Source organism: Mobula hypostoma, chromosome 5 (genome assembly GCF_963921235.1).
Source record: "Mobula hypostoma chromosome 5, sMobHyp1.1, whole genome shotgun sequence".
Taxonomy (NCBI): Eukaryota; Metazoa; Chordata; class Chondrichthyes; order Myliobatiformes; family Myliobatidae; genus Mobula; species Mobula hypostoma.
Genome location: NC_086101.1, coordinates 15,373,663 through 15,390,451, shown reverse-complemented (window position 1 = coordinate 15,390,451; position 16,789 = coordinate 15,373,663). Strand labels below are relative to the sequence as shown.

The 16,789-nt window shown below is 44.6% G+C and overlaps 1 protein-coding gene across 1 annotated transcript in view; it reads right to left on the bottom strand.

Moving 5' to 3' along the window:
• ddx39b (DEAD (Asp-Glu-Ala-Asp) box polypeptide 39B) overlaps positions 1-16,789 on the bottom strand; it is a 40,703-nt gene that overhangs the window by 9,142 nt on the left and 14,772 nt on the right. The window contains exons 5-6 of the mRNA XM_063048095.1: positions 15,539-15,722; positions 13,720-13,838 (exon numbers count right to left, since the gene is read on the bottom strand). Of these exons, the coding sequence (XP_062904165.1) occupies positions 13,720-13,838; positions 15,539-15,722 (303 nt within the window). The remainder of the gene's footprint in view (positions 1-13,719; positions 13,839-15,538; positions 15,723-16,789) is intronic.

Sequence of the window (16,789 nt, the reverse complement as noted above, 5' to 3'; positions counted from 1 at the left end):
ACAGCCATCAATGCTCCAGGAGTTAACAACCACAGTGACTGCCTTGGGGATGGTTGGACCTCTCTATGTTGATGATATTCAATACGAAAAGGCCAGAGATCCCAGTACAGCCTTTTAGAAAGGTGCATTTCTCAAGTTCTTCTAACGTGACTCCCCTAAGGAAAAGCAAGAGCCATGAAGGGCATCTTCCCCAAAGGTTTCTGACCTCTATCAAGGTGGAGTGGGAAAGCAGTGGGAAAAGCCTGAAACTTCAGTGTTGGAGCAAACATAGGAGCAGGACTATGTCACATGGTCTCTCCATTCTGCTCTGCCACTCATTGCCAAATCCAATCCTAATCTACCTCTTCACCAATCCTTTATTTTAGGTATTAGCGATACAGTGCGGAGTAGGCACCTCTGGCCCTTACAGCCACACCTCTCCAGCAATCCACAACTCCAATTAACCTTAACCTAATCACAGGACAACTTACAGTAATGAAATAACCTACCCGGTTTGTCTTTGGACTGAGGGAGGAACCTGGAGCACCCGGGAAAAACTCATGCATTCCACAGGGAGGACATATAGAGACTCCTTACAGAACGGCATCGGAATTGACCTCTGAACTCTGGAACGCCCTGAGCTGTAACAGGGTTCACTTATTGCTATGCTACCATTGTGCCCATCCTCTGGGTCCAAAACTCACCCAATGAAATCAAAATGTCCCTGAGAAACATTGTACATTTCAATGAAAGCACTAATCTCCTCAACCTTTATGAACTAAAATGGGGCACAGGGCTTCAGGTGCAGTCAACTGCAAAGCCTTTACTCTGCATTAATGCTTTCCTGGTGTTGCAGTAAAGACCAACACACTACTGGCCTTGCCAACCCCTGCCACTGGTGATGGCAGAGGCAGCTACATGAAGGGCATTTAAGACATTCTAGGATAGCCATATGGATGAAATAAAAAAAAAGGAGGGCTGTGAGGGAGGGAAAGGTTATATTGATCTTAGAGTAGGTCACAACTGGGCTGAAGGACAAGTACCATCCTGTTGTATGTTCTAATACTCCTCTCTGCGCTCTGTAGCGCATCGGGTGGCGACCTTGCCATTTCGTTAGCATTTTGGCCGAGTTGCTAGCTTGATGCTCAACCCAGCATGAATGGAAAGAGTGCAAGGCACCGGCCGGATTTGAACCCAGGACCACTCTCCTCGAAGTCTGGTGCTGATGCCACTATACCACAGGCTGGCTCGTTTCATGTTCTACTCGCCTATTAACTTTATGAGTTGCTTAGAGGGCTCCTGGATCCTGTTGCTTGCTATATTTGCTTGTCTCCGATCTTTTGGTGGAAATGGCTAATACAAGGGGGGCCTAATTTTAAGGTGATTGGAGAAAAGTTAGGGGGGAGGGGGGCGTCAGAGGTAAATTTGTTATGTTCACACTTTATTCCATTGTAAAGCACTTTGAACACATGTTCAGGTAAAAAGTGTTCCATAAATAAGCTGTTATTGTTATTATTATACTCAGAGTGGTGGGTGTGTGGAATGCCCTGCCACAGGTAGAGGCAGGGACATTAGATAGGCACACATATAATAGAAAAGTGCAGACCTACGTAGGAGGGAAGGGATACATTGATTTTAGAGTAAGTTAAAGCATCAGCATGACATTGTAGGCCAAAGGACCTGTACCGTGCCCTAATGTCCTATGTTCTACCAGCCCAATAACTTTGTGATTTGCTTACAGGGACTCCTGAATCCTGTTGCTCACTATATTTGATGGCCTCCAATCTTCTGACACTTCCACCCCCTTGACAGAATATCAGCTACACCGAGGCAGGGCGATGACTGCGTGCTTGTGAACAATGAACTTGCCAGCACTCACAATGATTCAAGCAGGAGTGAAGCTCAAGGGACCTGATCAAGGGGCGGTTCAGTACATTGGAAATACATTTGCCCTTGGCAAGCTGCTTGTCAGCAGTTTGGAAAGTGCCTCTCAAATCATTTCTGGCTTCAATGGCAAACCTTCACAGCGGTGATTGGGCATAAAAACACTGGAGGTCTTCACTCTTAAGTTTGGGTTAGGTGGATCAGGTGTTCATCTTATACCCAGGACCACTGACTGGCATCTCAAGGATGGCTGTTTAGAGCAAGGGTGGCATTGACCGAGGTGCCTGCTCACATAGCTAACAGTGGCGTGTGGTGGGAGGGGGTGCCTCACGCCACTCACCACTGCCCCCAGCCTGATGGTGGAGGGAGGAAAGAATAAAGTGGAGATGGGGGGAGCTGGGGAATAACAAACATTCAGCAAAGCCACAGAATGGAGAGAAATGCTATCGACAACCCCCCCGGGACCTGGTCCAATGTATGGAAACTGAGTTAAGGAAATCAAAGAGTTTGAAAAAGATTGTTTCGTTCTTCGAGTTAAGCAAACCAGAACATACGGTAAATTAAATGTACATACTTTGTAAGTAATACAAATTATACATCTCTAGTTAAAAGGGTTTCATCGCCGACACGTTCTGACTCAAGGGTCACAGCATAGAAACAGGCTGCTGAGCGCAACTGGTTCCCAGACTGGGTTTATGTGCAATACCCCTTCCTCCTCCTGCATCTGATTACCCTCCTGCATTACCCTGGTAAAGTCAACTTCATTCACATTAGAAACTATGCAAAGTTACTAGACGTTGAAACTGATAACCACCCCTTCCCAATGCTGTGAATGGCAAGAAAAGCAGACCTTTTGAACGGCAAAACAGCCTCTCCCTCTTATTACTTATACAAACATAGTAATTGTTCTTCTTTAGCAAGCTGATAAGAAGAGAAAAAAAATTACTGTAACTGGGGAGAGGGAGAAAGTTCTGGTGCTTGATGGAACTAATGTTTGTACATATTTTGGACTTCAGAATTTAATGAAAGGGCAGCTTCTTTGTATGTGGGTGTCTATTAAGCACATGTTTATAATCTGGGAGTGGCAGGAGAATGGCTTGTAGCCAACTAAAGTTTCCACTCTGGTGTATTACATCCCCATTCAGCAAACACCAGGAGAGTGGAGGATGCATTGGGAGAGGAAAACAGAAACAAAATCCAGGAAACTATTCCATGGCCAGTGAGGAGGGTCCTTGAGTTTTCATGGGCAGGAACTTTTAGGTAGGACATTTGGCTGCTGAGCTGAAGGAGAATGAGGAGCAGGCAATGTACAAACCATTATCCAGACAGCAAACATTGTGATCATCTCCAAAGAAACAAAGCATCCAAGGAAGCAGATACTCCATTCATCTCCAGGAAAACCAAACAATAAGCAAAGGATCGGGAAATATTTAATGGTAGACAAGGGTGTGTAGTATTAACTTCACACGTGTTTGATCTGCTCACACTTGGCACCTCTGCACTCATGCTGAAGGAGTGGTTAAAGCCTAGGGCAATTCCTGTAAAGTGAGGTGGCCCCTTAAATCACTGGTACTGGCTACCAAGGTAATCGGTATCAGAGGGGCAGCAGGATAGGTCACGATGAAGCAGAGGGATATGGGGGTTACAAGAGGTAATAGTACTCAGGGACACTCCACATTGTCCGTCTCAATTCCCTTACCCGGCTCTCTGCCCTGGTGTTCGAGGGAGCTCCAAGGGGCCAGCCTCAGAGTGAAGGGGTCTGAGGCAAGGAGGAATATCCTCAGCCAGAGGGTGGGTGTGGGGGCAGATGTGTGAGTCTATGGAATTCCTCTTTTGCCTCAGTCCCCCTTCATCTATGGATCTACGGTGTGGAGGCCAAGTCACTGTGTGTATTTAAAGCAGAGATGGAAAATTCATGCTTGGTAAGGAGATTAAGGGGAGGACAGTGTATGGGTTGGAGAAAAAATATTAGTTGTGATACAATGATGGAGAAGACTCAATGGGACAAATAGCCTAATTTTGTTCCTACATCTTATGGGCTCCTGCTAACCAATGACCACAGGTCCAGCAGCCTGCCTCCATGCAGCATACTTAATGTAATACATAAGTATGTTTTAAAAAAAGACATACATTCTGCCCAAGTCTTCAAACATTAATACAGGAGTGAATGGTCTATAGAGAAATCACTTGGTGGAAGAAGATGCAACACCTCCTCCTTGCCCATTCCCAACAGGAGACCTCATATGTGTAGCACTGAAAGGAATGTCTGAGGTCTTCCCATCCAGTTTGCAAAATCCCACAAACAATTTTCAGATGGAAAAAGACAAAGTCTGTTGTGGCTCCTTAAAACAAGAAGGAAACCTGCTATAAAGGCCAGAAAAGCCCAGCAGCTAAGCATCAACTTTGTACAGAAGGAGAAAAAGTTCAGTGGGCATGTACTAGTGGGGTAAAATTCGGACAGTGTTGATTCCGCAGAGAAAACACAGGAGATTTTGTTTCCAGTAAAGCAGGAGGATAAAAACCATCAGAAGTGTCAGTGATGTTCATCCTTCCTACACTGTTCAAGCTTGGGCAGGCTGTAGACAATGAACAAGTTCCAAAAGAATGGAGCTCCAAACGTCATGAAAGAATGAGCAGGGCTTTAGTTCCTCTTCCTGTTCTGAAAATAATCCAAACCCTTGCCTTTAATGCATGACTTCACATAAAGCAAAACGGAACTTTCTTGGTGATGAATATTTCTAAATCTGCTGGGTGCACGAGTGAGGTACCTAAAGAGGAAGGAGAAAGATCATTGAAAGACTGGGGTGGGGGGGGGGGTGGCATTGAGGATTTTGTGCATCTGGCACAGAAAAACATTCATTTCGAGAGGGCTACATCATAAAAGCAAAGATATAATGCTGAGGCTTTATATGTCACTATGTGTTTATTCAGTGGAATAAAGGAAATTACAATGGCATGAGAGGGAAACTGGCCGAAGTTGACTGGAAAGAGACACTAGCAGGAAGGACAGCAGAACAGCAATGGCTGGAGTTTCTGCGAAAAATGAAGGAAGTGCAAGACAGATGTATATCAAATAAGAAGAAATTTTTGAATGGAAGAAGGACACTACATTAATGATTTAGATGAACGGATTAAAAGTAACATTAGCAAATTTGCAGATGACGCAAAGCTGGGTGGCAGTGTGAAGTGTGCGGAGGATGTTGTGATAATGCAGGATGACTTGGACAGGTTAGGTGAGTGGGCAGATGCAGTTTACTGTGGATAAATGTGAGGTTATCCACTTTGGTGGCAAGAACAGGAAGGCAAATTACTATTTGAATGGTGTCAAGTTAGGAAAAGGGGAAATACAACGAGATCTAGGTGTCCTTGTTCATCAGTCACTGAAAGTAAGCATGCAGGTACAGCAGGCAGTGAAGAAAGCTAATGGTATGTTGGCCTTCATAACAAGGGGAGTTGAGTATAGGAGCAAAGAGGTCCTTCTGCAGTTGTACAGGGCCCTGGTGAGACCACACCTGGAGTATTGTGTACAGTTCTGGTCTCCAAATTTGAGGAAGGACATTCTTGCTATTGAGGGAGTGCAACGTAGGTTCACGAGGTTAATTCCCGGGATGGCGGGACTGTCATACGTTGAAAGATTGGAGCGACTTGACTTGTATACACTGGAATTTAGAAGGATGAGAGGAGATCTGATTGAAACATATAAGATTATTAAGGGATTGGACACGCTACAGGCAGGAAACATGTTCCCGATGTTGGAGGAGTCCAGAACCAGAGGCCGCAATTTGAGAATAAGGGGTAGGCCATTTAGAACGGAGTTGAGGGAAAATTTTTTCACCCAGAGAGTTGTGGATCTGTGGAATTTGCTCTGCCTCAGAAGGCAGTGGAGGTCGATTCTCTGGATGCTTTCAAGAAAGAGTTAGATAGATTTCTTAATGATAGCGGAGTCAAGGGATATGGGGAGAAGGCAGGAACGGGGTACTGACTGTGATCAGCCATGATCACAGTGAATGCCAGTGCTGGCTCGAGGGGCCGAATGACCTACTCCTGCACCTAATGTCTATTGTCTACCATGGCTGACAAATTAAGTCAGAGCCAAAGTAAAAGCAAAAGAGACGGCATACAAGGAAGCCAAAGCTCGTGGGAAGAAAGAGGATTGGGAAGCTTTTAAAAACTTTCAGAAGGAAATTAAGAAGGTCATTAGGAAGGAATTATTAAAGGAACCTGGCGACTAATATCAAAAATGATACCAAAAGCATTTTTTTTTTAAGTATATAAAGGGTAAAAGGGAGTTGAGGATAGATATAGGACCAATAGAAAATGACGCTGGAGATATTGTAATGAGAGACACAAAGATGGCAGAGGAACTGAATGCGTATTTTGCATCAATGTTCACAGTGGAAGACATCTACAGTATACCAGACATTCAGGAGTGTCAGGGAAATTAAGTATGTGCAGTGAAAATTACGACTGAGAAGGTGCTTAGGAAGCTTATTTGTCTGAGAGTGGATAAATCTCATGGACCTGATGGAATGCACCCTTGGGTTCTGAAGGAAGTAGCTAGAAAGATTGTAGAGCTATTAACAGTGATCCTTGAAGAATCAATCAATTCTGGCATTGTACCGGATTTCTGTAAAATTGTAAATGTTAGTCCGCTATTTAAGAAGGGTGGGAGGCAGCAAAAGGGAAACTATAGACCCATTAGTCTGACATGAGTGGTTGGGAAGTTGTTGGAATCGATTGTTAGGGATGAGATTATGGAGTACCTGGAGGCTCATGACAAGATAGGCCAAAGCCTGAATGGTTTCCTGAAATGAAAATCCTGCCTGACCAACCCACTACAATTTTTTGAGGAAATTACAAGCTGGGTAGACAAAGGTGATGCAGTAGATGTGGTGTACTTGGATTTTCAGAAGGCCTTTGACAAGGTGCCGCACATGAGGCTGCTTAGCAAGATAACAGCCCATGGAATTACAGGGAAGTTATTAGCCTGGGTAGAGCATTGATTGATTGGCAGAAAAAACAGTGGGAATAAAGGGATCCTATTATGACTTGGTTGCCAGTTACCAGTGGAGTTCCACAGAGGTTGGTGTTTGGACCACTACTTTTTATGACATATGTCAGTGATTTGGTCTATGGAATTATGGATTTGTGGCTAAATTTGCCAATGATACAAAGATAGGTGGAGGAGGAGCGGGTAGTGTTGAGGAAACAGAGAGCCTGCAGAGAGACTTAGATAGTTTAGGGAATGGGCAAAGAAGTGGCAAATGAAATACAATGTTGGAAAGTATATGATCATGCACTTTGGTGGAAGAAATAAACAGGCAGACTATTATTTAGATGGGGAGAGAATTCAAAATGCAGAGATACAAAGGAACTTGAGAGTCCTTGTGTAAGATACCCTAAAGATTAACCTCCAGGTTGAGTCAGTGGGGAAGAAGGCGAATGCAATGTTGGCATTCATTTCTAGAGGTATAGAATATAAGATCAGGGATGTGATGTTGAGGCTCTATAAGGGACTCGTGAGACCACACTTGGGGTATTGTGTGCAGTTTTGGGCTCATTTTAGAAAGGATATATTGACATTGGAGAGGGGTCGGAGAAGATTCACAGGAATGATTCCAGGAATGAAAGGTTTACCGTATGAGGAATGTCTGGCAGCTCCCGGGATGTATTCCCTGGAGTTCAGGAGGATGAGGAAGGATCTCATAGAAACAGTCCAAATGTTAAAAGGCCTTGACAGATTAGATATGATAGGGGATTCTAGGGCAAGAAGGGATGACTTCAGGATTGAAGGACGTCCATTTAGAACTGAGATGCAGAGGGTGGTAAATCTGTGGAATTTGTTGCCACAAGTGGCTGCGAAGGCCATGTTATTGGGTGTATTTACAGCAGAAACAGATAGGTTCTTGATTAGCTAGGGCATCAAAGGGTATGGGGAGTGGGGATGACTGGAAGAATTGGATCAGCCCATGATTGAATGGCAGAGCAGACTCGATGGGCTGAATGGCCTGCCCTTGCTCTTATATCTTATGGTCATTGGTCAGACCACACTTGGAGTATTGTGAGCAGTTCTGGGCCCCATCATCTAAAAAGAGATGTCCTGGCAGCAGGAAAGTTCCATGGGGGGTTTATGAGAATGATCCTGTAATGAAAGAGTTAACACGAGGAGTATTTGATGGCACTGGGCCTTTACTCACTGGAGTTTAGATGAATTGGGGGGGGGGGATCTCAATGAAACCAACAAATATTGAAAGGCTGTGACAGAGTGGACATGGAAAGGCTGATTCTATAGAGGCAAAGTTTCCAATCTTGGACCAAAGTGCACAGCCTCAGTATACAAGGATGTCCCTGTCAAACAGAGATGAAGAGAAATTTATTTAGCCACCGGGTGGTGAGTGTGGAGCTCATTTCCACAGATGGCTGAAGAGACTAGAGTAGAGGTTGATAGATTCTTGGGCCTCAAAGTTTATAGGGAGAAGGCAAGAAAATGGGGGTTGAAAGGGAAAGTAAATCATCCATGATCAAATGACAGAGCAGATTTGATGGGCCAAATGGCCTAATACTGCTTTTATGATTTAAGGTCTGATTGACAAAGTTTAAGGACCTACTCCTACTTGCTAATTCATCAATCATGGTTTTGCAAGTTCAAGACTCAGTTTTGAATAGTATTTAACTACCTGTTATTTCCCATAGCCACAACAGACTGGCTGAGTAATTATTCTACATACGTCAGTGAGGGTAGAAACAGGATGATTTGGCAAATTAATATGTGCCTGAGAAACCGGTGCAGGGGACAGGGCCTCAGGTTCTTGGATCATTGGGATCTCTTCTGAGGGAGGTATGACATACAGCATTCAAAAGTGATGGGTTGCACCTGAACCCGCGGGGATCAATATTCTCGCAGACAGGTTTGTTTAAACTGTTAGGAAGGGTTTAAACATTTGGCAGGGGGTGAGTACCAGAGCAAAGTGACTCAGGAAAGGATAGATGGTTTAAAAAAAAGCAAAGGTAGCGTGCAGCCAGACTGCGAAAGGTCAAGCGAAAGATAGGACAAAATTGCAGCTAGCAGGGTGAGAATCAGTGCATTTAAGGATGCAGAATCAAAAGGGGTAGCAAATACAGTAATCAACGTTTTATATCTCAATGCATGAAGTATATCAAGTAAAGAGGATAATCCTGTTGCACTTTTACAGATTGTCAGTTATGATGTTGTTGCCATCACTGAATCATGGCTCAAGGATGGTTGTAGCTGGAAGCTGAATGTCCAAGGTTACACATTATATCAGAGGAATAGGAAGGTAGGCAGAGCAGGTGGCATGGCTCTATTGATAAAGAATGGCATCAAATCAGTAGAAAGATGTGACATAGGATTGGAAGATGTTGAATCCTTGTGTGTTGAGCTAAGAAACTCCAAGAGTAAGTGGCATTTATATACAAACCTCCAAATACAAATGTAGTAGCTGGGATGTGGACTACAGATTACAATGGGAAATAGAAAAGGCGTGTCAAAAGGGCAATGTTATGATAGTTGTGGGAGATCTAACATGCAGATAGATTGGAAAAATCAGGTTGGTAATGGATCTCAAGAGAGTGAATTTGTTGAATGCCTAAGAGATGGCTTTTTAGAGCAGTTGACATTCAGCCTACTAGAGCATCAACTATACTGGATTGGATGTTATGTAATGAACTGGAGGCAATTAGGGAGCTTAAGGCAAAGGAACCCTTAGGAGCCAGTGATCACAATATGATTGAGTTCAACTTGAAATTTGATAGGGAGAAAGTAAAGAATAACGTAGCAGTATTTCAGTGGAGTAAAGGAAAATACAGTGGTATGAGAGAGGAGTTGGCCAAAGTAAATTGGAAGGAGATACTGGCAGGGATGACAGCAAAGCAGCAATGGCTTGAGTTTCTAGGAAAAAAGAGAATAGATGTATTTCAAAAACAAAGGAATACCCAAATGACAAAATAGTACAACGTGACTGAGTAGAGAGAGTGTATACAACAAAACAAAAATTAGCAGGAAGACAGAGGATATGGTTATATAGGATTGGAAAGCTTTTAAAAACCTACGGAAAGCAACTAGAAGAATCATTAGGAGGGAAAAGATGAAATTTGAAAGCAAGCTAGTAAACAACATCAAGGTGGATAGAAAAAGCTTTTTCAAGTATATAAAAAATAAAAGAGCACGAGACTGGATATAGGACCGATTGAAAATGAGGTCGGAGAAATAATAATGGGGACCAAGAGGTGGCAGATGAACTAAATGAATAATTTGCACCAGTCTTCACTGTAGAAGGCATTGGCAGTGCGTCAGGTGTTGAAGGATGAGAGGGGAGAGAAGTGAGTGCAGTTACTATTACAAGGGAGAAGGTGCTCAAAAAGCTGAAAGACCCAAAGGTGCAAAGTCACCTGGATCAGATGAACTGCACCCTAGATGAACTTCCACTCTTTAATAAAGGAGGAAGGCAGAAGAAAGGAAATTCGTCTGATCTCAGTATCTGAGAAGATTTTGAAGTCAATTATTGAGGATGAGGTTATGATGTACTTGGTGACACAGGATATGATAGGGCAAAGCTAGTATGGTTTCCTTAAGGGGAAATCTTCCCTGACGTATCTGCTGGAATCCTGCACGGAGATGACAAATCAGATAAAGAGGATGCAGTGGATGTTGTATACCTGGACTTTCAGAAGGTCTTTGACAAGGCGCCACACGGGAGGCTACTTACGAAGTTCAGAGCCCGTCGTATTACAGGAAGTTTACTGGCATAGATAGCACACTGTCCGATTGGTAGGAGACAGCAAGTGGGAATAAAAGGATCCCTTTCTGGTTGGTCGCCAGTGACTTGTGGTGTTCCGCAGGGGTCCGTGTTGGGACTGCTTCTTTTTATGCTGTATATAAATGATTAAGATGATGGAATAGATGGCTTTGTTGCTCAGTTGGCAGGTGATTCGAAGATTGGTGGCGGAGCAGGTAGCATTGAAGAAGCAGGAAGGCTGTAGAAGAACTTAATGGGCAAGAAAGTGGCAAATGAAATACAACGTTGGAAAATGCAAGGTCATGCACTTCAGTAGTAGAAATAAATGTGCAGACTATTTTCTAGACAGGAAGAAAATCCAAAAATCTGAGATGCAAAGGGACTTGGGAATCCTCGTGCAGAACACCCAAAAGGTTAAGACCATAAGACATAGGAGCAGAATTAGGCCAGTTGACCCATTGAGTCTGCACTGCCATTCAGTTATGGCTGATCCTTTTTTCCCCTCCTCAACCCCATTCCCTGGCTTGCAGGTTGAGTCGGTGGTGAGGAAGGCAAGTGCAATGTTAACATTCATTTCTAGAATTCAAGAGCAGAGATAGATGGTGAGGCTTTATAAGGCACTGGTGAGGCTTCACCTTGAGTACTGTGAACAGTTTTGGGCTCCTCATCTAAGCAAAGATGTGCTGGCACTGGAGAGGGTTCAGAGGAGATTCATAAGGACGATTCTGGGAATTAAACGGTTATCATACGAGGAACGTTTGATGACTCTGGGCCTGCACTTGCTGGAATTTAGAAGGTTAAGGGGGGGATCTCATAAAAACCTTTTGAATGTTGAAAGGCCTGGACAGAGTAAGTATGGAAAGGATGTTTCCCATGGTGGGGGAATCTAGGACAAGAGGGCACAGCCTCACTTGGAAGGGCATCCAATTAAAACAGAAATGCAGAGAAATTTCTTTAGCCAGAGGGTAGTGAATTTGTGGAATTTGTTTCCACAGGCAGCTGTGGAGGCCAGGTCATTGAGTGTATTCAAAGCAAAGATTAATAGGCTCTTGATTGGCCATGGTATCAAAAGTTACGGGGAGAAGGCCAGGGAGTGGGGCTGAGGAGGGGAAAAAAAAAGGATCAGCCATGATTGAATTGTGGAGCAGACTCGATGGGCCAAATGGCCTAAATCGGCTCCTATGTCTTACGGTTTTTTGAAGCTATCATCGATTCTGGAGAGGCTAGTGCCCATGATTGAGCTGGCAGAATTTACAACTTGCTGCAGCTTTTTCTGATCCTGTTCAATGGCTGCTCTGTACCAGACGGTGATGCAACCAGTCTGGTATGTAAATCGGGGCATAAACCCCAGGTTCTCAGTGGAATTCATGGCCAAAGGCACTGCCACCCACTGGATTGTCCCTTACTGATTTAGAAGTGACAGAGCACGAGACAAGGATGGTCCCCAAATCACAATCACCAAGCCTTTCAAAGAAAAAGGTGGACAAGAAATTATAATTCTCTTTGCAAGTTAGTGATTTGCTCCAATACTTGGAAAAGTCAAAAGAGCTTAGAGGTGTTTTAGCAGGGATAATAAATAAACTGAAATATCAAGATCATGTGTGGTGCAACAATTTACCACTACTGTGTCAGGGCATCTGGAGAAGGAGTATGAATAGGAGGGGCATGCCAGCAAAAATAACTCAGGAGTGAAATGGGACCCCAGGCATTACTGTGCCATCAGAAAAAAAATGAGATTGTACAGAAAGATATTAGGTCAGCATTAAGAGAAATGGACGGATTAAGAGGGTTTCTATAGAATATATTTCACAATAGTCTGATGGATTCCTGCAGCTCTTTCAATTTTCATTACCTTTCCCAATCCAGCAACAGGGACACTGTCCTTCAATTACAACAGTTTCTAAAGTCATGTCACTCATCCCAAGTTGCCAGATTGTAGCTCCCCTTTACCACCATCCCTGTCAGAGCCAGCATTCCCAGAATCCTCAAGGCAATGGCTTTGACCCTTGAACGTATCGTTGCCTCCCCAAATCCTCCCTCCAACAAAGGCCACAACAAGAGAAACGCCAAAACATCAAAAGGATAGAATGCCCGGCCGTCTGGGTGCTTGGTCCTCCTTCTCGGCTCGAGGGCCCCTCAGGCTGTAGGAGTCGATCCTCACCAGGGGCTTCTTGCCTGCCGTCTGGACCCCGCCGTCCACATCCGCTCTCGCCCGCCACAGTGGCCAAAGGTATTCTGCTGCTTTGGGAGGAGAAGGGGTTGGGGGAGGGGGTGGTGGAAGTGGTGGGCTTGGGACAGGGGCAGTGGGAAGGACAGTGCGGTCTTTCGCAAGGTCTTCCGGGAACACTGAGAGACCCTGGAAATCAGTGGACTGCACTCCCAAACTCCTCTTGTTCAGTGTCACGGAGCAGACGGGGCAGAGGGGAACTGCACGTGTTTGGGATGGGGAGGGAATGGTGGTGGGTGGGGGGGGAAGCGAGCTGCTGTTGATGGGGGTCAGCCACACTCCAATTTTTTTTTTTTACCCCCAGATAAGCTCCAACAATGTAGCTCAGTGAATTAAAATTTCAATTTAAAAAGTATCCCATTTGAGTTTCTTTGTGGGCTCTCAGGTTTGAGTTACATAGGCAGGATCTGGCAAATAACTAGTGCACTAGACTAGCTGCAGGGAAAACGGGTCACCTTCCTAAGAGCAGGAGGAGATGGGTGGTGGCACTGATGTCAATGAATATAATGAGTTCCGTCTGCATGTTACGCTTGATACTTTATCAAAAAGCCTTTTGCCTCTTTCGTTTCACTGCACCTACCCTGTGACGGCTGGGGAGGGGACCTGTCTCTCTCTACCTTGTGTGACCGGCAACTTGTAAAGGAGGTTGGGGGGCGTTCTTCCCGTAATGTCTTCCGCATCTGGTGGCTTCTCACTCAGGAAAGAAAAACCAAGCATCTGCCTCCTCTAACCTAAGCTCAATCTGACTGCCTCTGAGGAAGTTATTTTTTCTTTTGGATCTGCTTCCAAGAGGCTGCCTGCGTTAGATGGTACTGGCCAGCGTAAGATGGAGGCAATCAAGGCCGAGAAACAAAAAGCTAGAAGTATAATTACATCTTGCATGAACTTGCGGCAAACTGGACGAATCTCCTTGCTTAAGGTGGCACTGAACATCATGACCTGCTTTTCATGAGGGGTCATGCGAAAGATTTCCTGGACATCTCGACGCATGTCTGAAAAACAGCAGCACATGGGAGAGAAGACAGTGGGAAAAAAAATTAGTTTTGCACATTCAATGTGAAAGGCTGCAATGTACTGCATATGTGAGCTGCACTCCTGTATTTCGTAAGCAGAAGCTCATTTCACTCTATTCAGTCTAATCTGAAATTCCTGCACTAACCCTATAGTGGTTCAGATTCTTCTAATTATTACATGATCGTCAATGAGATAGTGAAATGCATCATTTGCATTAACAACCAACAACCCAAGGATGTGCTGGGGGTGGCCTGCAATTGTTGCCACACATTCTGGACCAACATAGAATGCCCACAGAACAACAACAGAGCAGCAGCAAAACAAGCCTTTTCCTCCCTCCCACCCACCACATACACAATCAGTCCAATCCCAGGGTAGGACGTCCTGTCCACATTGCCATTAATGGCCTGCAATTCTACCTCTCAAATAGAACAGTACAGCACAGGAACAATGTTCGCCCCACGATGTTGTGCTGAACTAATTACATTAGCAATCAAATGCCAAATGAACTAATTACATTAGCAATCAAATGCCAAATAAACTAATCCCTTCTGCCTTCACAATGTCCGTATCACGCACATTCATGCCCCTTTCTAAGAGCCTCTTAAACTCCTCTACCGAATTTGCCTCCACCGCCACCCCAGGGAGTGAGTTCCAGGCACTCACCATTCTCTGAGTTTAAAAAAAAGCTTGTCCGTCACAGTTCCTCTAAATTTAGCCCCCCACCCTTACCTTAAATGCATGCCCTCTGATATTAGACACTGGGGACATTTTGCAGCCAACCAACGTGCGTTTCAGAGTAACCAGGGAGACCCCATGCTGTCTCAGAGGGAAGGAGCAAACTCCAAACAGACACTACTGGAAATCAGGTGGGAACGGGAAGCCCCTCGACTGTATTGGGACTGCCTAATGCTCTCCGCAGCTTTCATCTCTTCAAACCTCCCAACCTTTCTGCCCAGTCTTCTGGTCATAGTCACGGAGTTAGAGAACATGAAACTCCAGGCCCTTCAGCTCAATTCGTCCATGCCAACCCATGCTTGTCCTATATTCCTCTGAACCTTTCAAATCAGGTACCTGTCCGAATGTTAAACACAAGAGGCTCTGCAAATGCTAGAAATGTTGAGCAACACTCACAAAACACTGAAGGAACTCAGTGAGCCAGGCAACATACATGGAGGGGAATAAACAGACGACATTTTGGACAGAGAAACTTCATCAGGACTCGTCATTCCATAAGTTATTTGCAAGTTATTTGTAAGCTATTATTACGTGGAAAACCTGCCTCTCTGCTTCCCTTTAAATCCAGAGCTTTCATTCAATTCTTTCAATTGAGAATTAGTCATTGAGTTACCACTGGAGTGGAGTGTCTAAATTGACTGTCAGATGTTGTCAAACCGGGCTCCCATTGGGCTTATTACTAGCTCCCTTACAGAAGGGTGGAGGAGGTGGAGGCACCACTCTATAGCACCCAACCAACATTCCCACACACCCACTCGCCAGCTTCCCTTCTCCATGAACCATCTCCTCTACATCTTCTTCATAAGTTCTAAGAAGTCATCACACTACCCAGCAGGCAGCCCACTACCACTCACGCCTACTGGGATAAGCTGCCCCGCACAGTTCAGCTGCCCACTCCCTCGAACGGGCCATTGGGACCCTCAAAGAAATCGAAGCTCACCGAGTTGCTCCAGCATCTTGTCGCACTCGTCCAGGATGAAATGCTTGATGTGCTTGAGGTTCAGGGACTTGTTGCGAGCCAGTGCCAGGATCCTGCCCGGGGTGCCCACCACTATGTGCGGGCAGTTCTTCTTCAGCAGCTCCTCGTCCTTCTTAATGGAGAGCCCACCGAAAAACACGGCAACCTGTGGCAGACAAGAGAAGCCCAGTGAGCCTGGTCCTCCTGCGGGGGATGGAGGGTGGTCACCACAGTTCAGAATGAGCCATATGAGAGTGGAAGCACACCTCAAGACATGGAGCCAAATGGCACAGAAACAGGCTCTGCAAACCATACTGATCAACACCACAGGTTCTCCCCCAGGTTACAAACTCCAGATTAATGAACTGCCTGTACATACGAATGACCACTTGGAAAGTCATGCAGTGCAAGTGAAGTTAAAAATGTAGTGATAGTCAGAAATTAACGGGTTAGACTGGAATATACAGAGAGACATGCACACTGTGCAATTTTCTCACAGCTACAGTAGGGCAGACCCACAAATCCCACACCTCCAGGTTTAAGAATAGTTTCTTCCCTTCAACCATTTGGGCTCTTGAAATAACCTGACAACCTATCCACCTCTGTTTTGGAACATTATGACCACACGTTGCACTACAGCTTACTTGTTTGTCATTTGTGTTCCTTTGTGCAATACTTGTGTATACCATGTTTTTTATGGGTTTAGAAGAATGGATGGGGATCTTATTGAAACTTACTGAACATCAAAGGGCCTAGATAGTGGAAGTGCAGAGGATGTTTCCAATAGCGGAAGAGTTTAGGACCAGAGTGCACAGATTCAGAATACAAGGACATCCCTTCAGAAAGATATTAGGAGAAATTTCTTCACCTAGAGGGCAGTGGAATTAATTATGACAGATGGCTGTAGAGGCAAAGTCATTGTGTACATATAAAGCAGAGGTTGATGGCTACTTAATTTATAAGGGCTTCAAAATTAAGTGGAGATGACAGGAGAATGGGACTAATTAGCCATGATCAAAAGGTGGACCAGACTTGATGAGCTGAATGGCCAAATTCTGCAATGTCCTATGGTTTTATGCTTTTCTTGTGAATGCTGCTTACCTCTGCCTATGATGCTGCTGCAAGCAAGTTTTTCATTGTACCTGTGCATACATGCACTTGTGTACGTAACCATAAACTCCACTATGAGCGGCATGAATCTTTTTTCTCTTTTCCCTTCTTTTACTGAAATTG